This window comes from Vombatus ursinus, unplaced genomic scaffold (genome assembly GCF_900497805.2).
Source record: "Vombatus ursinus unplaced genomic scaffold, bare-nosed wombat genome assembly UNPS02010193.1, whole genome shotgun sequence".
Taxonomy (NCBI): domain Eukaryota; kingdom Metazoa; phylum Chordata; class Mammalia; order Diprotodontia; family Vombatidae; genus Vombatus; species Vombatus ursinus.
In genome coordinates, this window is record NW_020949971.1 from 3,188,370 (window position 1) to 3,212,698 (window position 24,329).

Genomic DNA, 24,329 nt, shown 5'->3' on the forward strand with positions numbered 1-24,329 from the left:
GGTAAAGTGAGATGAAAGGTTAGCAGAGAGTGAACAGTACTTCTGTACTAGGTGAATAATATTAAATACATTAACTGTGGCGGTCTTCTAAATAAAATGACACAGATTAATGAACAGGTTACTAATTACTAAGTTGATTTTGATGAAAATAAACAGGATCACAGAGCTGGAGCCAGAGTGGCCCTTGAAGGTTGGCTACACCAACCCTCATTTGACCAGGACAGGTTAAGTGACTTGGGCAGAGTCACACAGATCTAAATAACAGTGATTGGAAGCCAGCTGCTTCGTATTTGGATTCAACTTGCCGGGCTCAGCACATAGTAGGCCCTTAATAAATGCTAGTTGACCTGATTGGTTGCAAATAAATGTTGTTTCCCTTTTTTGGTATTCAAATAATACCAGATAATAATTTGGTATTATTTGGGATCATAAATTTGGTATTTATTTGGTATCAGGTTTGAGTCCTGACTCTGCCCTTAGGATTCCATGTGATCTGGGTCAAGGCAAATCCTCAAGAAAGAATCTTACTTCATGAGACCCATGTAACATTCAAGTTAGCTATATCTCTTTTATTTGTCAGCCATATCTACTCTTTTCTTTCTTTCTGTTCTGCTGTCCTTTTCCCCTTTCTCTCCATTTCTTTCCCTTTCCCTATCTCTCTGCTTTTGTTATTTATTTCAATAGATTTTCATTGAAATTTTGTTTTTTACATAGCCTACATGTGTCCCTTTTTTTTACCACTTTCCCAAGCCATCCCTTAGTTTAAAAAAAAAAAAAAGGAAGAAGCAACTAAAAGAATAATCTTCGGCAAGCCAATCAACACATTGGGGAAAATCTTATACAGTATGCCGTGTTCCATGCATGTACTCCCACCCTCCTTCCCCCAAGTAAAAGGCCTGGGAGATTCATGTTCTTGTTTCTCCTCTTGGCAGCAGGCTTTTCTGTCATCCTATCACCATCTCTTTTGGTTTCCCTTCTTCCTGTCTGACCCTTCTTGTTTCCTTTGCTGGATCATTATTCATGTCCCAACCTCTGAGTACCAAGAGTATGCCAAGGCTCTAGTCTGGAACGTCTTCCTTTTTTATTCTCTATATTCTTAATGACCTCACCAGCTTTCATGAGGTCAATTAATATCTTTATATGATTCCTAGACAGAGATAGTGAGGCTTAGTCTCCTTCCTGATATCCAGACCTGCATTATCTATCGTTCGATGTTATCATCTGGGGGAATCTCAAATGCCATGTGTCCAAAATGGAACTCATCATTACCCCTCAATCCACCCTTTCTCCGGAATTCCCTTTTTTGGATAAGGGCACCACCATCCCTTCTAAACATTCAGGTCCATAAAAGTGGATCTATTAACAATTTAACAACAGTTTCAATAGATGTCACTGTACTGAGTGCTCATTCTGCAAAACATATGCAGTGAAAACCTTTCAAAATACAGAGACCTAATGGAAGAAATCAAAGCCACGTGGGAATAGGATGAGCTGCATACCATCCCTTTTGTGTAGACAGTGGGCATTGGCCTATTTTCACTGAGTTTACTGATGAACTTATATCCTGATACTTTTATTCAGTTACAAAAAAAGCAGTTTACCTGCACAGTAGTCTACAGAGAATATAAATATAGCAGGATAGTGACTTGGCCCAGGACCTTTTTTTTTTCCCTGAACTACAGTGAACATAATCAGAAAGATTCTCAGTAACAATAACTCTCCCAGCCCCCCAGTCATGGTGTGTGTGTGTGTATGTGTAGGTGTGTAGACTGACCAAGTAAAGCAATGCCAGCCACTCTGATGTACGGCTGGGGCTCTGTATGTAGCCCTCGGGGAGTGTGCAGCACTGATGGCTCCTGAGATAGGGCTTTTTCTACGCCTCTAAGAAGTAGACAGGGTGGCGTAGCGAGGAAGGCTAGCTCTGCTTGGAATCTCATCTGGAGGATCGGCTTTACCCAGCGGATTGGGGCGTCCTCAGTACTCCTTTATGTTTTGCTATCAGAAGGCGGCAAGATGTAGCGTGACAGAGGGCGCCACCTTCTGGAAGTTCTTCAGTGCAGATGGCACTGATCACTAACTTGGGCAGACAGTGAGCGCTCATGAAATGGACTGAAGATATGAGCGCATTTTTTTTGTTTTAATTAAATCTTATTGTTTTCAGGCAATGAAAATCAGCCTTGTCTTCCTCCTGGAACCTGCTCATCCTTTGAGAAAGAAACGAAACCATAACAGACATGTCAAGCAAAACAAATTCCTGCATTGGCCATGTTTAAAAAAAAAAAAGTCTTCATCTGCATTCCAAGTCCTTCACCCCTCAATTAGAGGGGAGTAGCATGTTTTGTCATGAGTCCTCTGGAGTCATGCTTGGTCTTTGCACTGATCGGAGTTGCTAAATCCTTCGAAGCAGTTTGTCTTTACGATATTGTTGTTGTTGTGTAAAGGGTTCTGCTGGTTCTGCTCACTTCACTCGTCAGTTAATACAGATCTTCTCAGTTTTCTCTGAAACCATCTCTTTCATCATTTCTTATAGTACATAGTATTTCATCACATTTAGATACGATAATTTCCCAACTGATGGGCACCCCCTCGGTTTCCAGTTCTTTATCACTGCAAAAAGAGATACTATAAATGTTTCTGTACATTCTTAGAGTTTGTTTTGCTTAGGACCAATCTCTCCCTTATCTACCCTCTCTTTTATTCTCTTTCTCCCATTTTCTTTCCTGTTGAATCAAATGTGTTTCCGCATGCGATCGTGTGTGTATTTTCACTCCCTTGACCAGTTCAGACAAGAGTGAAGTTGAAGTGTCAGCTGTTTCCCCCATCCCTTCTTCCTTGTTTCTTTATATTTCCATTTGCATGCTCCAATTATGTGAGATAATTTTCTTTAACTTTCCTATTTCCCTCATCCCCCATCTCACCCGGTATATTCCTCTTCCGTTTCCCTCTTTCTTTTAAGTTCAAGACATAAAAGAACCATTTCCAGGCCTTTAATTATTCTTCCTCTCTGCCCCCCAATGCTGACAGGGTTTTAAGGGGGGCAAATGTGCCAGCTCTCCATATTAGAATGTGAATCGTTTTGTTCCTTTTTGGGCATTTGTGATAGATCACTTACGTTTGCCTTTTCATGTTGCTGTTGACTTGTATGTTTGTTCTTCACAGTTTCTATGTAGTGCTGGGGTTTTCATCGGGAATATTTAGAAGTCCTCTATTTCATTACAGATCCATTTTTTCCTCCTGTAGGGTGATGCCCAGTTTTGTTGATAAGTTATTTTTGGTTGTAAGCCTGTGTCCTTTGGCCTCTGGAATATTGTATTCCAAGCTCTTTGCTCATTTATAGTTGTTGGCCATTCCTTCAGTCATTCAGTAGTGACCCCATAAACCATCTACAGCTATCTTCCACTGTCTCCCGAAGACAAGCTCATGTTCGTTGTTTCCGTGATAGTCTCTGTCCATCTCATCCTCTGCTGTTCCTTTCTCCTTTTGCCTTCAGTCTTTCCCAGCATCAGTCTTTTCCAGTGAGGCCCCTTCCCCCCCCCCCCACCCCCCGAGGCAGTGGGGATTGGGGTTAAGTGACTTGCCCAGGGTCACACAGCTAGTAAGTGTCATGTGTCTGAGACTGGATTTGAACTCACGTCCTCCTGACTCCAAGCCAGAGCTCTATCCACTGCACCACCTAGCTGCCCCTGGTCCCTCTTTTTATTATGTGACCAAAGTATTTAAGCTTCAGTATTTGTCCTTCCAATGAGTATTCTGAGTTAATTTCTTTAAGTATTGACTGATTTAATCTCTTTGCTGTCCAAGGGACTCTCTTCTCTAGCACCACAATTCGAAAGCATCGATTCTGTAGCACTTAGTTTTCCTTATAGTCTGTGTGTAAGGCATATGCCATAAGTGGAACAGATGAAGGAAATGAGAATATTTTTGGCTAGGAAAAGAACAGTTTTGGCACTGGGGGATGGGGGAAGACCAAGGGATTGATAGCTGTCTTCTCATATTAAAAGATTTTGGTTTCTTTCTTTTTTTTCTTTTTTTTTTCTTTTTCTTTTTTTGATCCTTGAGGAAAGAAAAAGGAGCATTGGGTAGAAATTGCAGAGACCAATTTCATCTTGATGCTAGGAAAAAATTCCTCACAATTAGAGCTGTCCCCAAAGGCAAAGGGAAAGTGATGGCATTACCTTCACTGTGAGGCCTTTTCGCAGAGAGCGTTTGGCCATTTGATTTGAACTGTGTTCTTGGGGTTTCCTGTTCATTTTGGGAGGAGGGCCTCAGAAGTCCCTTCCAACTTTGGCAGACTGTGATGGACTGTGATGACCAGATAGCAGCGAGACCCTGGTCTCCAAATCCTGTAAATCTGACTTTCTGGGCTTCTTTGGTGTCTTAAAGCATGAGCAGGAGTTGCACAAGCTCTTAGGGGTACAGGGGGCTTACTTATACTGAGTCTCATGGCGATGAAGTGACCGGTCTCCAAAGCCACATGGCTCTTTTGTGGCACTAAGGAATAGAATGTGGCCCAAGTATGTTTTTAGGTACCGGTGATAAGTCATAGTAGTTAGCAGTTGCATTCCCTCCCTTTTCAGGCTCAGGAGAGTTGAGTCGGTGTCTGTTCTTGATGTGCCTAAACGGAAAGCAGGTGCACCTTTCTGCCCTTGATGCCTTGCAGGTATCTTGGAGCTTGTGTCCTGCCTCTGTTCTGGGAAGGCTTTGGGCACAATTGCTATTTCCCTGGCTCTTGCAGGGTGGGGTGGAGAGAAGGAGGAAGGTGCTCGAAGTGTCTCCTCTCAGGAGATCCATTGGCAGGACTTCATTGAGGTGTTCTGTCCTGCCCTGCCTTGCCTGGCTTAGCTCCCCTTGGTTTTGGTTTTGGTTTTGGTTTTGAAATGGCACTAAAGTGAAACAGGTTTTAGCTTCCCTCTCTGCCCCATTATGGCATTGATTCTGTGTTGGAAAAGGTTGAGGCACAGTGTTTTTTTGTCTGTTAAGCTGAGCTGTGGGGACTTTCTGAGAGTGTCCTCGGAATAGGTGTTTTCAGTGTGCTTCTTCCCCTTTTGGAGGAACTGATTTTTAGACAACGGCCGCCCTCCAGGACACGCGACCCTCGGTGGGGTTGGGGAGGGGGCTGTTTTAGAATAGCCGAGTAGGTTGGGGGCAGAGTTTAATGCATGGGATAGTGACATCTGCTAAACGGAAGAATGGGCTTTCTGTTATTTTCAGGGGGAGAAGTGTATGTTGGAAAGGAAAGGTTCGTTCTGCCTATTCAATCTGCGATGAATACACAGAATTCTCAGATGGCAGATGACTTAGGTGTTACCCTATTCATTTCTCTGATATGGAAACGAAAGCGTATGCAGATTCCTTTGGATCCTGTTCTTTTCGTGTTATCACCAAATGACAGAATTGGAGAACTGGAGAGGACCTCAGACCTTCCTGGCAGAGGAGTCCCCCACCCATGACAGCCAGCCTGCCACCGTCCGCGTGTGCCGGAGGCAGCCTGCACCTGGCGCTTCTCATCCTGCCCTGGACCCCTGCAGTCCTAGTTCAGTCCCACTTCCTGGACAGGCCTTCAAATACACGTGGCTCATAAGGCTTCACATAGTGAACTACATGGAGACAACTCTTGCTTCCCCAGTCTTCTCTTCTACAGGCTCAGTATGCGCAATTTCTTCAGCTGGTCATCATTATGGTTGCTCTCCTGGACACTCTCCCACTGTTCAGTGTCCTTTATTCCATGTCCATGGTATCCAGAATTGAACCCAGGCCTCCAGCTGAGGTCCGACCAGGGCGGAGCACAGGAGGATCTCTCTGTTCCTGGCACCTGTGTTCCTCTGTGCAGCCCTAGTTTGCATGAGCTTTGTTGGCTGCTACGTCACATGGCTGACTCATTGAGCTTGCAGTCCACACAGACCCCAAGATCCTTTTCAGAATAGTTGCTGCCCCTCCAGACCTGACCCATCTGATGTCGTAGAGGTGATTTTGTTGAACTCAAGTACAAAATTTGTTAACAATATTAACTTCATTAGCAACTTATCCTAGTTATGTGCTTTTTTAGTAGCAGTTCATTCGGGCATTTGATAAGATTTAGCTAAGTAATTTAAAGAACTATTCTAAAGTTCTTTTTTTAAAAAAATAATTTATTTTCAGTTACAAATTTGCTCCCTTTCTTTACCTCTGTCCCACCTATTGAGAAGTCAAGAAATATGGTACCCATTATACATATGAAGTCATGCAAAACATGTTTATTAGCCCTGTTTAGGGGGAAGGGAGCAAGAAAAATAAAGGAAAAAATATGCTTCAGTCTAAGTCCAAGAGTTCTCCATCTGGAAATGGCCAGTAGCATTTTTTGTCATGAGTCCTTTGGAGTTGTGGTAGATCGTTGTGTCGATCAGAGTTACTAGTAAGTCTTTCATAGATTATCATTACAGTATTGCTGTAACTGTATTCATTGTTCTTCTGGTTGTGCTTACTTCATTTTTGTCAGTTTATATAGGTCTTCCTGAGTTTTTCTGAGAACATCCTACTTGTCATTTCTTAGAGCACAATTTTCCCTCACAATCACGCCATTCAGCCATTCCCCAATAGATGGACCTCTTCTCGATTGCCAGTTCTTTGTCACCATAAAAAGAGCTAGCTGCTATAAATGCTTTTGTGTATATGGGTCCCTTTCTTTTTTCTTTGCTCTCCTCGTGGTACAGACTTAGTAGTTCTTTATTGTGTGTTGGGTTTGCTTACTTTTCGTTTCTGGTAAAGGATACTGCTATGCTTGGCAAGAGTGAGCTGGTATGCCCTCTCTGTGCCTGTATTGGTCACTGTTGTCTTGTGGGTAATGCCAACCAAAGTTATACATCACGTTGGTTTCACATCACTTACGGAAGGGCTTACTGTCCTAGCTCAACATCCCTCTTCATGTAGATACAAGAACAGATGATGAACATTCATGTATCCAAAGACTTGACGATGCTTAGGGAGCGCTTGCTATGTCCAGCTCTGTCTGTGTACGTGCATTGAGCCTCGTAATGTTTAAGGAAAGCAGTCGTTTTTCTCCAGTGCCTAAATTCTTGACATATGATAATTCTTGAAAATTATTCTCTGGATGCCATTAGAGGGGAGGTGATGTTTTGGAATGGTGGTGTTGATGAAAAAAACTTGGGGTCGCCCTGGCTCAGCAGCTCTTGGATTGTTAGGAGTGGACCAAAATTTTCTCCTTTTATTGTTGGTTGAACTTATCAGTAGGTAGTAAACTTTCTGTTTTGTTTGAATCTAATGCTTGAAAGTGCAGTGGAAATGGTAAATTCTCTGTTTGTCATCCAAAAGACGCCCAGATTGTCTTGTTTTAACTGACCGAGCTATCCCCAACAAGAGAGGCAAGGTAGAATAATAAATAGAGCATGCAATTTGGAGTCAGCAAGACTTGGGCCTGGATTTGGGCTTGGATACTTGCTCTAAGACACCTGCATTTTGAGTGTCGGGTTCCTCGCCTATCAAATTACAGGGCAGCTATCTAACAGTCACTGGGCTGTTGTGATGGGACGAATGTAAATGAAGTGCCTGACTGATCTGCAAGTGTAGTTAGTCTCATTCCTACTAGCACTGATAACAATTTGTCTTCATTTCTCTTTGTGATTGAGCTGTGTCTGCCTTAAGGTGGCCTGTGATAACTTCTTTTCAGACAGAGAGAGCTGTTGGTGCATCAGGATTTTGCTCGACTTGTTTTTAGGGGCACCTCCACATCTGACAGAGTCCCATAGTTGGCCTCCATTGGGCATGCAATTGAGCGGCAGACTCTTTAGCATTCTTTACCATAATTGGATTTCTGTACATAAACATTGTTGAAGGAAAGAATATTTGAAAAGGCAGTCACCCTTTTGCAGCCGGGCTGCAGGGGCCTGAGTAGCATCTAGTTCTCTGTCTGTTAAACTTCTTGGATGCAGGCCAGCGTGTTATGTCAAGTTCCATGTGCAAGCCGTGAACCACTGAAAAGCTTGTTCCACCTTACAGCTGTTTGGGTGGGGGAGGGGGGGGAGAGGAAGCGTTTGGACATTGATCACTAACGAAGCAGCAGCTTCCACAGAGGTAGTAAAGCCGCTGGAGCCGGCTTCCCGAGAGTAGGCTTCACTGCATGAGTCAGGCTGTGCGGGTGCAGCCCATCCAGCTTGTGGAGGTGAGGGACCCGAGGCGGGCATAGCAGCATCTCCTGCCTTGCTGTTTGCCATGGCGAGTCACGTGATCTCACTGGACCCAAAGTGGCCAACTTAGCTTTACTCTAGAGAGGAATGTCTGCTGCAGTGCTTTTTGTAAAACACAGAAAGAGGGAGAGCAGAAGATTGTGCAATGTATGTGTTTGCCTACACCATGCCGAGGAGACACTTACCAGTCCATAATGTGTGTGTCCCCGAGGTAAGAGACTGTTTCTGCTTTCCCTGCACAGTTCTGCTGCAGCACGGAGCCGATCCAAACATCCGAAACACCGACGGGAAATCGGCCCTCGATCTGGCAGACCCTTCGGCAAAAGCTGTCCTCACAGGTAAGAGCGTTTAGGAGTGACTGACGGCGAGCCGGCCCAGGGCTCGTTGAGGGGGGAGGCTGTGCACGGTCATCCCAGCATTTTGGGGGGAATTCATTTTCTTTCACTGACAAAGCCACACAAAGAGGGATCCTTTTCCTTCGTCTGGTTTTTTGTTAGACTTTTGAACGGTGACCAGTCATTAATTGCTGTGGTGTTGCAGGCACAGATTGCTTCTTCTTCCACTTATTTCTGAGCATTATGGCATCAGGCAACGATGTCATTCATTATTCACTGCATTTTCCTCTATGGTTTGGATTTCCATCTGCCTGCCCCTCTTCCCCCTTGATTCTTTTTAAGACCTTCACTGTTGAACAGGCAAGGACATTGGTATTACTGGAAAAGTGGTTTTGATAGGAAAACAGCCTGCTGCCCTACTACGTAGAGTGATTAAAGTAAAAAAAATGTTCCTGCTTGTCCAGGGATACCTACCCCCCCCCCCCCCCCCATGACTTCTATACTGCTTAGCATTGTCTCTAAACTTATTTTAATTCAGGCAGGATATGGTCTTTAGATGCTCTGATTTCATAAGAATAATGGTTTAAAATAGCAATTTTGTTAAGAGAAATAGTTAACTAGAGAAGAAAATAGGGCTGGAGTTGAATTGGTAGTCAGCTTTGAAGTCAGAAAATGAGGCTGTGAGCCATTGGAGCCTGAGCAGTTGTTTTCCTTCCCCAAGTGCTGCATTGGCCCTGTTTTTGTTGTGGTCCTCTGCTTCAGTCTCCTCCTACCTCTGCCCTCTTCCTCTTGTGGTGGCCCTTCTGTTTGGCTCTGTGCCAATGCAGCGCTGTCAGGATTGGTTTATGTAGGTGGTGTGAAATTAAACAAGTTCAGGTCCCTTTCAGATGTACCCCTTTGGAAGAAAATAAATCTTGGTTCATTTTTGAAAGGTTGAGCATGTGCTGTGTGTCCTTAACAGAGATGCTCAGCTGACTAGCACAGGTCTGTGTACGAGGCTCTGAAAATGCGTGAGTTTGATGCCTTACCTCAAAACCTAGCCTCCTGCTGGATAAAATGAATATAATCTCTGCTAATTCAGAGCAGTGTCATTTTTCTCAAGTAACAAAAGGTTGGATGATCAAGGTGCACACTTGATAAATAAGGCTGCTTAATTGTGGTAAAGTAGAAGTGATTTAAATAGGTAAAATTTTCGGTAGGGAGACTTAAAAACCTCAGGCCCACATTAGGTACTAACCTTGACGAAATCCTGGAGTCTGAGATTGTTGTCTTGCGAAGGGAGAACACCATTTCACAGATATGGAATCTTGCTGTCAATATTGGCCCCGGCTTTCTGCTTTCTTAGACTCAGAAAGGGCCCACCTTGTGGCCATTTCTCAGGTCTCCCTCCGCCTCTTTCCCTTCCACTTCCTGTCCTTTGGTCCATCTCCTTCTCTCTTTCCTTCTCCCACAACATGAAATTAGTTTATTCTGGTTTATGCCAGTCCTTTGCAGTTAGGCTTGTTTCCACGGAGCTTGGTGTCTTTTTCTTTCTAACTTCTCTTCATGCTTTTTTTATGGGTGGATGTGCTTCGGCAGGAATGGCTCCCAGAGAGGGGAAGCTTATCAGAGGTAGAAGTCATGTTTGTGAAACTTGTGTTCTAAAGCAGAGGTGTCACACACGTAGGCACGGCCCTCTACTGTGGCCCAAACCAGACTATAGTGTGTTGGGAGATATTTAACAAAGTAAATGAAGATAGGACCAAAATAGACAACATGCCATTTTAAAACTAAGTCCAAATGTGGCCCACAAGGATCCTTGTGGGTGGATTATTGGGAGTTTGGCACCACCGTGGATAGGATTTCTTTTCTGGTAATGATGGTTATGCTTAGGCTGCAATGCTCATGTTGTGAAAGCTGACTTTTTGGAAATTGGCAACCTTTTTCTTTTTTTTTTCCTTTCAGCCCATGCAAGGTACTTCAAAGTATAGATTATAGGATGAGAGAAATTATATGTACAGAGGGAGTTTATTATAATGGAAAGTATACTAGTAATGGACTGTGTAGTCCCATGACTGATCATGGACTTGTGTATAAGTAAGTCTGAAATATTTTGGAATGTATATGGTTCCTCTCATCAGCCCATCCTTTTCCATGGAGAATAGCATTTTTTCCTCTTCATTCTGCGTCATCCCACAAGTACCATTGCTAAGACTAAACCAGAAACACTCATATAGATATGACTTTTCCATCCTATGACCAGCATGACATGGTTTAGGTATACTTCAGTGTAATTCACCTTTAAAGATTTATAATCTTTTTTGATGTAAATCACAATTCTGGTACTTCTGATTTACCTTGTCAGTTTACATTTTAGTCTTAATTCTTCCCCTGTTGGAAGCTTACTCAGATATTTTAATGCTTCAGTTAAGGCAGATGGCGGCGCAGTGGATAGAGCTCAGTCCTTGGAGTCCAGAAGACCTGAGTTCAAATCAGCCTCAGGCACTTATTAGCTGTGTAGCCTTGGACAAGTCCCTTAACCCTTTGTTTGCCTTAGTTTCCTCAACTATGAAATGGGGATAATAATATCACCTACCTCTGGTTGTTGTGAGGACCAAAAGAGATATTTGTAAAGTGCTTAGCACAGTGCCTGGAGCATAATAAATGTGTGTTTCCTTCCCTCCTTGTTTCCTAATAATATTTCACCATTCTTGCGAGGATTTACTTCTTTATTTGTTTGTTTTTGCATTAGCTAAAAATGTGTATGGTGATAGGTATGCTCTCATCAAAGGAAACCCACAGTATAGAACTCTTCTGTTGTGGTCAGCTGGCATTTATTAAGTGCCTGTTGTGTACCAGGCACTGTGCTAAGCCCTGGGGATACAGAGAAAGGCACAAAAATCCCTGTTCTTAAGGAGCTCGCAGTCTCATGGGGGAATACAACATGCAAACAATTATATACAAACGAGATATTTACATTAAATTAGATAATCCTGAGGGAAGCATAAGCGTTAAAGGGGAATCATGAAAGACTTCTTGCAGAGGGTGGAACTTTAGCTGAGACTGGTGAGGAGGGGAGAGTATTCTAGGAACAGGAGACAGTGAACATTCCCAGAGTCAGAAATGGATTGGCGTATATGAGGACCAGCAGATTGTAGAGCACATGAAAAAGAGTAAGGTAGAAGACGACTGGAGCGGTGGGAGGGTACGGTACAGTCATGAAGGGCTTAATATTTGATCACGGACATAATAGGGAGCCGCTGGAGTTTCTTAAATAGAACGATTGATCATTTTGACAGCCGAGTGGAGGATGGACTAGAAGGAGTCATTATGTAGAAGGAGTCTGAGTAAAGCATACCAAACACAAAGGTATTGCTCTGTTGTTAACTCTTAAACAAAAACTCATATTTGAATGGGACTTTGGTAGAAATCTTCCTGTGATGTTCACTGTGGTGTGGAAGTGAGCTGGCTCTTGAAGGTTCTGCCAATAGAACGTGAGCTTTTAAAGAGCCTACCTTGCTGGCACTCCATAAAATCTGGAGGCAGTGATGCAGCCTCCTAAGGCCCAGTCTTGCTTAGGACGTGAAGGCTCACGTCTTGGTCAACCCATGAGACAAAGATGTAGGCCAAATGGTCCCCAGTCCTGTGTGGGCTTTCTGCACTAATGCATCGAGATGTGTTTTAGAATGGTGAAAAAGAGGCTAGTGCTTGTGAAGAATCATAGTTTTAAAACTGTCTGTAAATATTCATCTCACTGTTGTTCCTCATGATGGGAAATCTTTATCCAATAAAATGAGGAGGTTGCCGCTGACTAGAAGACAGATGCAAATGAAGGAGTTGATGGAGTTGTTTCTGTTGTTTGTGCCACGGCACCAAGAGATATTATTTCATAGAACACTTGACAATCGTATCCTTGGCATGAAGCTGGTCCTTGGCAAATGTTTGTTGGAATTGAACTGAAAAGGGCACAGGACAAAGTCAGCAGATGACAAAAACCTCCATGGAACCCAGACTCGGATAGGCCTTTGAATGGACAGCCCTTAGAACTGCTCTGTCTGTCCTTGTCTCTAGGAAACACACTTCTGGTTGAAAATGAACAGGTTCCAAAATTTAGTAGGAGGAAGTGAGTGGCCAGCATTGGCACAATATCCCAAGTGCGTACTTTTAATGATGCCAAGCTTCCCCCCAAAAGCCATTTTTTAGAAAACAGTCTTATTCTTCTGGTGGTGCTAGTACGTGGCTGTGCATTGTGGAAGGCCACAGCCTCCAAGGACTCAAAACTGTGGGTCACATAAAGGGCAATGGGAAGATGTGCCAAGTGGCATCCATGGAGCAAGCGCACCAGCCTGAGGGAGAACAGGAGGCTGGATGGATCAGGAGAATCAAATCACCTCACTTCAGAGCCCGATGGGCCTCCTGACCTTGAGCCCAAGAACCTCGGAAATAGCTGTACCCCTAGACCACTGGCTTGTAGGCATCCTAGAGGAAAGCAGCCCCTCCAAAGGAAGGGCCTGTCATCCTCCTCACCACCAGCGCCAACCACTTGCCAGCTGCCAGGGTCAGGCAGATAAACCCTGGTGCCCAAGGAAAAGCAGGCCCCTCAAGGCCACCAGGCCGGGCTCCAGCCCAGTCCATCTAGTTTCTAAGCATCGTTCTCGGAAACAAGCCCTGTTGGGGCTTATTTTTGCCATTTGGGGACCTTCTTTAGTTGGAGAAATATTCCACCCTCCTTGCCTCCATGCAGATTAGGGTGAGACAAGTATTTTCTTTTTTTTTTTTTTTTTATTAGCAAGCCAAACTTAATTACTTTTTTTTTATATTAATTTATTATTAGTTTTCATCAATCACTTCCAAGACCCTGGCCTTTTTTTTATGGTTTTGAGTTGCAAGGAGAAGCTTGCTGGGAGGAGAGCTAAAGAGGGCAACAGTGAAACCCCTGAAGCTCCAGACGCAGAGGTTATGGGTGTTGCTGTGGAAACTCTTAAGTTGCCTTAGAGTTGGGGGAGCTTCTTGATAATTATTTAGGGAAAACAGTAGGGAAGAAAATCAGGACACCCTCAGTTTCCTCATCTGTCAAATGAACTGGAGAAGAAAATGGCAAAACACTGGTATCTTTGCCAAGAAAACCCCAAATGGGGTCACCAAGAGTCAGACATGACTGAACCAACTCAACAACAAAATTCTTCTGTTGACTGTGTACAGATACTGAGATAGAAAGACACTTGCATGTACTCACTCTCCCATTTAAAAGGTAAGATCAGTAGCAGTAAAGGCTGGAATGCTATTCAGAATGAATTTAAAGATTCGGAAGCTGTCGGAGCATTCTGTCATATTTAAGTTGTAATCATCTGCTGCTGGATCAATCTCTGAATATGAAATTCTAAATATAAGCTGAGATTTTTAAAAAGCTGAATTTAGAAATTGTGTCCTATCTTGCTTTAACTGCCCTTTCAGAAGAGCCGCATCTCAGTCATGCCAGCAGATTTGCCAGTCAGTTGTTGGTGATTTGTAAATAATCCTGGTGCGACGTGTGAACAGTGATTTTGGTGTCTACTTTGCGAGTTGCAGTTACAACATCTTTTTCCCTCAGCTATACATGCTTGCATCAAGCTAAAGAAACCTTGGTAATTCCATGAAAGCACTTTCTGTGAAGCACATAGTTGAGAGAAAAAGACAGTTGGAGAAAAAAAGTAATGGTCAATTATGCTGAAATTACAAAAGGAAATAGCTTCATGCTATCTAGAAATTTTTTTTTTATAAGAAGACTCCTCTAAAAAATGTTGATTTCTAACACTTTTAGCTGAAATGACAGTTCCAGGATAAACTTGATATCCATTTCTCTAGTCATTTCATTTGTTGGTTTCAAAAACTCTTTATGGTTTTTTCATATGAATTAAAATGTAGGGCTCCAGATGGGTTCTAGGACTCAATGTACACCGATTACTTCTCAGATTTTATATTATACTCCTATTGATATATTCCATCATTCATTCATTCAAACATTTATTAAGCACCTGCTCTGTGTAGTATGTGTGCTCTGTGCAGTAGAGGCTTGGCCTTGGAGTCAGGAAGATGGGTTTGGGTGTTGCCTTTGATAAATATTTGTAACCAGCCAGTGCTCCAGGTATCTCTCTAGGACTTCAGTTATAGGCCGTGCTGGGCTGCGTCTGGGGCAGAGTTGGCACGCTGCGACCCCTTCCATGCAGTGCCATGCTCTGGGCTCGAGATTCAAGGGGCCATAAAATCCCAGGTCAGGCCTCAGCCTGGTTCTCGAGGAGTATGGACAGTGTGGCTCAAGCTGGACGTTTTCTTCACCAGGATGGCTTCTGGGTGTGGTGGCCTGACCCAGGGCTTTTCCCATCTTGTACCTGTGCAGTTGCTTTTGAGTCCTGTTAGAGACATTTCCCCATTTAACACCTCCTCCTCCTCCTCCTCCTCCCTCCTCCCACCTCCTCTTCTAAGTAGTTTACCCAGTGTGCTAGAGGCCTTCCTTTCTTTTCAGGAGGCAGCCAGGGAGTGTCACAAGCACTGGACGCAAGTCAGGAAGATTCTGGGCCCAGTGGAGCTTCAATTCAGTTTGACACGCATTGCTTGTGTGACCTTGGACAAGTCACTTAAACTCTGCCTCAGTTTCCTCAGTTGTGAAATGGAGATAATAATAGCACCTTTCTCCCAGGATTGTTGTGAGGATCAAATGGGGTGATAGTTGTAAAGTGCTTAGCAGAGTGCCTGGCACATAGTAATGCTATATAAATACTAACAATAATAATATTTATCAATATAATTAAATAATTTTTTGGTTTGACTGTATTATATTGATTCACACATTAATTTTTAAAATTAAAATGTTTAGTTTTATTTATTTTTAATTTTATTTTCAATATTTTAAAATTTTAGTTTTAATTTAATTTAGTTTTAATATTTAAATTTCAAAGTATTTAAATTTAAATATTAATTTTTATTGTTTTGACTGTATTGTATTGATTGAAACATTAATTTTAAAATGAATAATTAATTTAATTACAATATTATGTCATACATATCTTAAGATGCTATATAAATGTTGGTAATTATTATCTTAACTGACTGAAAGATGTAGAGAAAATAAGAGCCTATTGTGCTTCTTTTGTTGATTTTCAAAAGCATTCCGTAGAGCTCTGGCCACATGACCAGCCGGTCACCCCTCTGTCCAGACACATGCTGCTTTTTTGCTCTTGTACTTCTTTGGGATGTGTCCTTGATTGTACGTGGCGGCTGCTTGTGCCCATTGAGCTCTTCTCCATTGCCCCTTAGTCCTTCAGAGGCCGAGTGGGGGGTGTTCCTGGGCTGGCTGCCATACACAAACACCAGTAAAATATTTGTGTTGAGCAGATGGATTTCTGCTTTTCTGGGAAACTTGGAATCAGTAAATATAGGAGCTGTTCAGTTTCCCCAAACCAGTGCAGCCTCCTGTCCTCCTTGAGCCATCTGTCCAGCCTTCCCCAGGCACACAGACCATTGGATGAGCTTAGGTATTGCCTGTTCTCTGCCTTCTCGTGGTGGTTCTTGCCATTTCCGTTGTTGTGGCTTTCTTTTCCTAGCTCTGCGGACTTCACTCTGCCTCAGTTCCTGTAAGTCTTTGCATGCTACTCTGTATCACAGTAGACGTTTCTTAGAGTAAATCAATCATCTGTTGCATTCATGGGTCACAATTTGTCCATTCCTCAGTCGTCATGCCTCTACTTTATTTCCAGTCTTTTGCTACCACAAAAAATGCTGCTATAAAATATTTTGGTATGCATGGAGACTTAAAAAATGCCATTCATTCCTCTTGTCCATTTCCCATTTTTTATTCTCAATAACTCCTTCCTATGATTTCGGGTTGACTTTTAGTTGTGTGCCATCTCTATTTCTCATTCTCATTTTTTTCTTCTTCTTCGGTCAAGTCTTATCTTAGCCATAATAGTTCAACAGACTAGGTACTGATTTGGAAATAGCTTCTAGGCCCACAACTTCCATGAAATCTTTTGCTTTCTCTTAAAAAGGGGTCACTTCCATTCTTTTATGTCATTTGGAGCTTGCCATGAAAATGTCATGATACAGAGGCATTGAGGTTTCAGCATCTCCACGAGTCTTTTGCTTCTCTCATTTCTTTCTCCTAAACCAGATTTTCTTATATATTTCTGTCCATTCTCACGTTTTCCGACTTTGGCATTAAAGTTAAAACATATCAGAGTGTATGTGGATTTCATTTGTAGGGGCTTATTAAGTCATTCGTGGGATGTGTCTACCATTTCATCTCTAACAGCTGATATTGGTGTAGAAGTGGAAATTATTTTGAATTCTTTTCTTCCAAATGTTCATTTTATTCACCTTAGTGCTGCTAGTGCCATTTGCCAACATCTTGGCAGCTTGGGGTTGCTGCTGATAGAGCTCTCAGCTTATAGTACGGAAGACTTGGGTTCAAATCTTGTCTCACCCACTTACTAGCTGTGGGACCCTGGGCAAGTCACTTTGCTTCAGTTTTGTTACTTGTAAAAAGATTAGGTTGGATTTGATGACCTCTAAAGGCCATTCTAGCGAGCGCTAAATATATAATATTAGGACTGGGTGACCATTTAACTTTTCAGAGCCTCATTTTACTCCTATATAAACTGGAAATACTAACGCCTGTAGGACCTACTTGAAAGGATTGTGAGGAGGCGCCAAAGAAATCCTGAACGGAAAGTGCTTGGATTGCTTTAAACACTGGATTACTGTCGTAGGTCTCTTTTCTGTTCCTCTCTCAGTAGTCATCATTCATCGTCGGCTTCCCATCCCATTTCCAAATCATTGCAAAATATATTTAAATATGTTGGTTCCAGAGAAAGTCAGTTTGTCCCAGACAGTTTGTACGACATAAACATATATGTACACGGTACACACAGGTGTACATGTAATTCCTTATATACGTATGTATATACACACAGTGCACATGTATCCTCCGTGTGTTTGTATTGGTTGGTCCTCTCATTCCCTGCATATGTTTCTGACGTCAGTAGGATGAGTAGCTAAAGACAGAAGGTATTGGCCTTGACTGCTATTATCAGTGCTGTGTCCTAGACTGGGCAAATATATGTATTTTTCATTTCCTTTGTTTTTCCATTATGAATGATTTCTAGTATAATCTTCATAGCACAAACTATTTTAATGTGTGAAACTCTTGGTATTATTCTCTTACCACATTTTCCCTTTTTTTGGTATTTTTAACCTAAAACTTTCAGTCATCAAAGCCTTTTCAAAGTTACTGATAAAACAGCTCGATAAAACCAGTTAGCTTATTCTTTGGGAAAAAGAAAGCAATATATTATTAAGAATATTCGGTATGAACCATAATGTAGAATGGATGAACTATCTTTAATGTTCTCTTACTATTTCTTTAAAAAGAAAAAGTAGTTTGGCCGTTGGGTTATAAAAATTCAATCAAATTCGACATTGAAATTAGTGAGTTACATTGTGGGCAGATCATAGTGGCAATTTTATTTACTATAATGGTATATATAACCTTGGAAAGCTTAACAGTGTTAAAATATCAAGGTTGTAATTACGCCCTGTGTATTTTAGAGAACAGTGACAGAGGGTATGTATTGAGATGAGCAATTTTTTTTTTTTTACGGTTCATTGCAAATTAAACATAGCAACTCCCATTTGTGTCAGAAAATGACATTTTTAAATGTTTGCTAATGAAATGAAACTTAAATTATATGGTTCATATGTAGTTGTGAGCATCATGCCTCCAGCTTTCAAAGGTAGATTCTTAAGAACCTACCTTTGGAAGTGTAGACTGTATTAATTTAAACTGATCTTGAAATTATCCTTGAAACCTTGGGTTGTTCGGATCCCTAGTCATTTGTCCATTAGGGCGTAATCTTCCGTAGCATGAGTAAACTTTAATAATTAGGGAGAACACTCCCTTGTCCTTGGCCACAGGTTTTCTTCCTTGTAGTCCATAGACAGAGAGTTGCTTATGATTTCCTTCCTGCAGCAAAGGGACGGTGGTGAGAACCACTGTTGTGGGCTGGCGGATGGAGCGCTGTAATGGCATGTAGCTCTTAGGAGGCTACAGGAGCCCATGGGAAAGAGAGAAGTCCTTCACCAGCTCTCCTACAGAGGGTGATTAGCCTCTGCATAGGAAAATGGGACCTAGTTCTAAATGGGTGTAACTTATCCTTGGAGCTAGTAGCCTTACCCTCCTTTACTGTTCCTCAGTCCAGAACTATCAGAGAAGTCAGCGCTCCTGTCAGAGGACCAAAAGTGTAGTAGATAGAGGCAGAGTTTAAGGCAGGGTGGGATGTGATCTCTTGAATCCTGCGCCCATCGCTAGTGTGGACGTCCTGGACGGGGACTAACTTTTTTGCTGTTGTGGAACTGGACCAGAGGCTGGCAAAATACAGTTGCCTCTTTGAGAGGTTCTTGTTTCTCTAGCTCGGTTGCATCCAAGATGTGCGCGGCGCTGGGTTGTCTTCCTTCCTGAACTTACAGTGAGATAATGAAATATTTGCGTAGCCATACCCACAGCATCGGACGTACTGGACACGTGGCTTTATCTGAAGCTTGCCGTTTTCTGGCAGTGAGTGACTCCAAAGCCTCAGCTCTTCCACACAAGCAGCCTGTCTTTCTCTGCTCTAGCCAAACTGTCCTCTTTGCTGTTCTCCAGGTGTGATTCTCCATCTTCCATCTCTGCCTTTGTGCCGGCTGTCCCAGGCTTCTCACCTCTAGCAGAAGGAAACCCTGGGTTCTAGCACCACCTTCTTCATGAGGCCTTTGCTGCTTCTTCTAACCATTCCCACCTCTCCTTTCTCTCTCCTCAAAGTGACCTCATGCATTTTGTGTACACACACACACACACACACACACACACACACACACTCTCTCTCTCTCTCTCTCTCTCTCTCTCTCTCTCTCTCTCTCTCTCTCACACACACACTCTCTCTCTCTTACTACATAGTAAGTGCTTAATCAGTGCTTCTTGAAGATGCCTTTCTTGGCACAGCCCTGTAACTGATGAGTTGACCATCTCTGGAGAAGATTCATGAAGAATACAGTAATTTGGGGAGTAGTTTTAAACATTTAGAAAGCCCTGTGGAGTCTATGCAGAATGGAGTTAAGCGCTCTTTACACAACTGACCCAGAGGGCTAATGTTTCTTGTAGGTTCTTGGATAGACAGCCAGTCAGCAATCAGTATTTATTTGGGTATCTGACTTCTCGTAGTTCAGCAGCCAGGGTTTTATTGGCTGACACATGCAGATGTAATTTTCACTTCATCATCTAGCAGGAAGACCATTTCCGTACCAGGCCCATATTTCGTGGGCTGGCTGGTGTTCATATCCTTGGGGGAGGGGGGGAGGGGATCATTACTTCCATAATTGCTAAGGGAATCAAGTAGCCATGATGATAGCTGAGTGGATTTGGCCTCAGTGAAGCTCTTAATGCAGAGGCTAGATGGGGATCCTGGTTCAGATGGGCATTGGATCAGATTGCCTCTTCTGAGTGGAGATTCTCTGATCAGAGAAAGAGTAGCCACGAATCTTTAGGGGGCTGGCCCCTTTGCTGAAGTCCCAACCTGTTGTCTTAGTACAGGGCTGGGGAACCTGCAGCCCTTGGACTGAGTCCAAGTTTTACAGAGCAAATCCTTTTATTAAGGGGATTTAGTCAAAGGGCTGCACTTGAAGACCTAGAGAGCCACGTGTGGTCTTAGTGCCTCTACTACCAAGCAAGAATTTGGAACTGTGTACCTCCCATGTCCACAAGCTTCTTAGAACTTCTCTTCAATCTCTACTTTAAAAGAAAAACAATTTTTTTTTTGTGGTGATTAGGGGGACTGCTCAATTAGAAGAGCTCTACTCTGCCCATATGGGGTAAGGTGCAAGGGAAATTTCCTCTGTAATTATCTCTCTCTCCCTCTTTGCCTTTTTTTTTCTTTAAATTTGAGACCTAGTTAAGGCAGATGTGGAAGATCCTCATAGTAAAAGCCAAAGTAAACTAAAAAGGTAGCTTAGCCTCCCCTCTAGAAGGGACGCTTTGTCACAGGGTGTTTCTAGAGGACATTTAGGATATGAGAATTTGGGGAGCAGAGCATTTTTTTTGTATTTGCCAACAAAGACAAGTTTGTTTGAACATAGAATTGTTCCTTTTCTTCCCGCTCCTCTGAATCCTGTCCACAGGTAACAGCAGGTGTTTCTTGGTTTGCAGTCATTAATGGGTTTTTGGCAAATTGAATTTCACCAATTAAATGCACTTTTATGAAATTTTCATTTAGAGAAATTTTTTGTGACCCACTGGACTATAGCCAGGTGGTTGACTGTTACTGATCTGCCCTAATAACTGTGTGATTCTGAATTTGACAGTGACCCCCACCGTGCTCTTACTCCAGCTCTGGAATCCTGGGGTTCTGTGGTGTCCAAGCTGGGTGCTCTTCTATTTCTCGTGGCCTTTTGGAGGCAGGGAAACTCCCAACCTTCTCTTCTTCTCTTTAGGTTGTATTTCTTTTTAGCTGTGGTCATTCCATTGACATCTCAAAAACCGGAATGCCCATCTTTCCTTTAAAGCAGGTAGTGTGAGTCCCCTTGTCTAAGTTATGTTAATGTTGTAGGTAATATTGGCACAACTTTATAGTTTTTAATTTTTATTGATACTTTTGGTTTTCATTGAAGCTACTTCCATTTCCCAATACATTTCCTTACCCATCCCCCTCCAGACAGGTGTACCTTTTAACAGAGACTCAAAAGGAGGGCAGAAAGTTCAGCCCAGCACATCGACCAAGGCCAGCACCTCCCCTCCCCACCCAGGAAAGATAGCACAAAGAGTAATATCAAATGTAAATTATACCAAGCTTTATTTCAGGAATAGGAAATTCACAGCTTGAGAATTGAAGGCACTTTTTAGAATGTACTTAACAGCTAATTGTTGGAAAGACACATGAAGAGGGGTGATCATGGCTCATGTGGACTCTTATTTGTGGAGTTGTTTTTTATTTTTTAATTCTTGGCTTCTTGACCTATTAAGAGGCCTTTCAGTTGATCAAGAAGCATTTAGTAAGTACCTGCTGTGTGCAATCAGTGTGTTAGATGCTGAAGGTGAAGACAATAATGAAACGACACGTTCTGGAGGACCTGATGTCTCCTGGGCAGAGCCCTTGTGTGCATATATATGTATGGATGCATAATCGATACATCTCCAACTCGAGGTGGGTTGGGGGAGCAGTCTCCATGAGGAAGAGCGATTTAGGTGACATCTATGTGTAGCAACAATGTCAAGAGTTTGTTCCTGTTCTGGTTTTTCTTGATATGAGTAAAGAGTGTTTTATTTTCCTTTATCCCTGTCGTTTACCTTCCCTTTCAACTGTAGCCATTTTACAAAGACAGATGCCTAAAATTGTATGTAGCCTGGAATGGATAGGAGACTAACTCTGTGAGTCACTGAAGATACAGTTTGGAATGCATTGTGCCACTGCCCATTTAAAAAGCCTGAGTGTTTTCGAGAATGGGTATACAAAATACATCTGGCTGCCTGATGAATGGATTATGTACACGTGCCCAGCATCCAGTGACGGCCAAATATTGTAGCCATCTCGGCCAGGGGGAAATTAAGGATCTATCTGGTTATATCCATCCACTCACCCCTGCATCCATCTGCCTAGCCATCTACCTGCCCACCCATCCATCCATCCAAATTGTTTTGGTCAGCTTCTTTTTCTTTAGCTCGGTGCTACAGTGGACAAAAGCTGGACTTGTAGTCAGGAATTTGAGTCTTGTCTCAGACATTTACAACTATGTGGCCCTGGGCAGGCGCCTTTATAGAATGGGAATGATAATGTCACCTACTTAACAGAGTTGTTGTATGGATCAAGTAAGATAATATAATAAGATGATATTTGCAAAATCTTAAAGTGCTATATAAAAGTTAGCTCCTATTTTTTTTTTTTTTTTTGAGTAGACAAGGAGGGTATTACTCTTTAGGATTTTAGCCAGGTAAACCTCATCATTTGAAATATAGTGCCCCAGGTAAGTAAAGAAAGTTTCTTTTTTTTTCTCCTCAGTGACCTAAGGCTTTCATAGGACATTATTCTGTGATTCTATTACTCTCTGCTGCCTGAAAGCAAAAAAAAAAAAAACAAAAACAAAACACCATGATGGGTCATAGAAACAGCTCTGCTTTTTAAAAAGTTACTTGAGTGTCAGTGACAATGGGAAAACATGCTTCCTCTCAAAATAGCCATCTAGAAATCACCTTGAAAAATAAGGTTTCTTTAGCAGTAGCACTAAGTAAGGGAAAGACAAAGTAATCACTTCCCATTTTCTGTGCCAGGAAGAGGGCAGATACTCGTGCCAGTTTAGGTTGGATGAAAGTGGGAAGGACAGGTAAGGGAAGCAGTCCCATTAAGAATGATAAAAAATCATCGACGGTAATAAATTTATTACTGCAGTGGCAGAATTTGTCGTGAACAATGACTCACTTAAATGGTGCCTTACTAACTTCCCTATACAATAACTAATGACAAGGGTTAGCTTATTTTCCAGATGGGAAAACTGGGGTTCAGAGAAGTAAAGTTACTTGTTCGAGGCTACACTGTTATTGTTCAGAAGATAGGTTTGAACGCAGGTCTCTGGATTCCAAGTTCATTGCCTTTTCAGCTATAAAATACCCATGAGCTTATTGTACATATCCAAAAGTGGAACTTTTTGCTCCCCAAAAATGGTATAATCTTCATTTAAAAATGGAGGTGGGAGGGGAGAATCAAGATGGTGGAGTAGAGACAGCAATCCAGCTGAATTCTCCCAACATCCCCCTCTAAACAACTTTAAAATAATATCTCAAATGGAGTGGCAGAACCGACAGAAGGTCCAGGTGAGACATTTTTCCAGCCCGAGACAGCTTAGGGGGTGAGCAGGAGAGCTCTGTGCTGTGGGGCGGAGGTTGCACGCACTAACAGAGGTGGACCTTGGAGGCAGCCACAAGAGCTCCAGCAGCAGCTTTGGGAGTTTTCAATTCAGATATTCAAATCTAAGTTCTCTACTTAGGTAAGGGGGTTGCCCAGCTAATCAGAAAGAGATCACAGTGCTGGCACTGATCAGCAGCAGTTCCAGGGTGGAGAAGATAGTGCTCACAGTCAGTCACCAGGAAACCGAGGCCCTGGTCAGTTCCAGAGCTAAGAGGAGCCCTAGTGCTTGCTGCTGCAAGGGAACGAGGGCCCTTCCTGGACAAAGACCAGAGTGCAGACTAAGAAAGCAGTGATCACACCTCTCACTGGATTATACCACCTTGGAAACATGGAAAACTAGTTCTGAAAACAGCAACATGCAAAAGCCTGAAACCTGGAACAGTGCCTTCCCACCCCAGGTGAGCAGAGCCCAGCTTTCACATAAAGTTCAGAATGACGTGAAAAATAAGCAGACAACAGCAAGAGAATCTGACTAAATGAAGTGCCTGTGGCAGCAGGGAAGATCAAGGCACTGGTTCAGAAGAGAGCATGAATACAGCTATAAGCAAAGCCTCGAAGCGGAGTGCTAATTAGAGGCAAGCCCGACAGAAATTCTTGGAAGAGTTAAAGAAAGAGATAGGAGTAGTGGAGGAAAAAATGGGAAATGAAATGAGAGTGATGCAAGAAAACTATGAAAAGAAAACTAATAGCCTAGTAGAAAAGAGACAGAACATACTGGAGAAAATAACACTATAAAAAGCAGAATTGGTCAAATGGTAAAAGGGACACCAAAATTCACTGAAGAAAAGAACTCCTTAAAAAGCAGAATAGGCCAAATGGAAAAAGAGGTACAGAAGCTCACTGAGGAAAATAATTCCTTAAAAATTAGAATTGGG

General features: G+C 42.5%; 1 protein-coding gene across 1 annotated transcript in view; it reads left to right on the forward strand.

Annotated features, from left to right (window-relative positions):
* The window catches only part of TNKS (tankyrase), a 206,647-nt gene that overhangs the window by 62,985 nt on the left and 119,333 nt on the right, over nt 1–24,329 (forward strand). Inside the window, exon 10 of the mRNA XM_027853697.1 lies at nt 8,423–8,518. Coding sequence (XP_027709498.1) covers nt 8,423–8,518 — 96 coding nt within the window. The remainder of the gene's footprint in view (nt 1–8,422; nt 8,519–24,329) is intronic.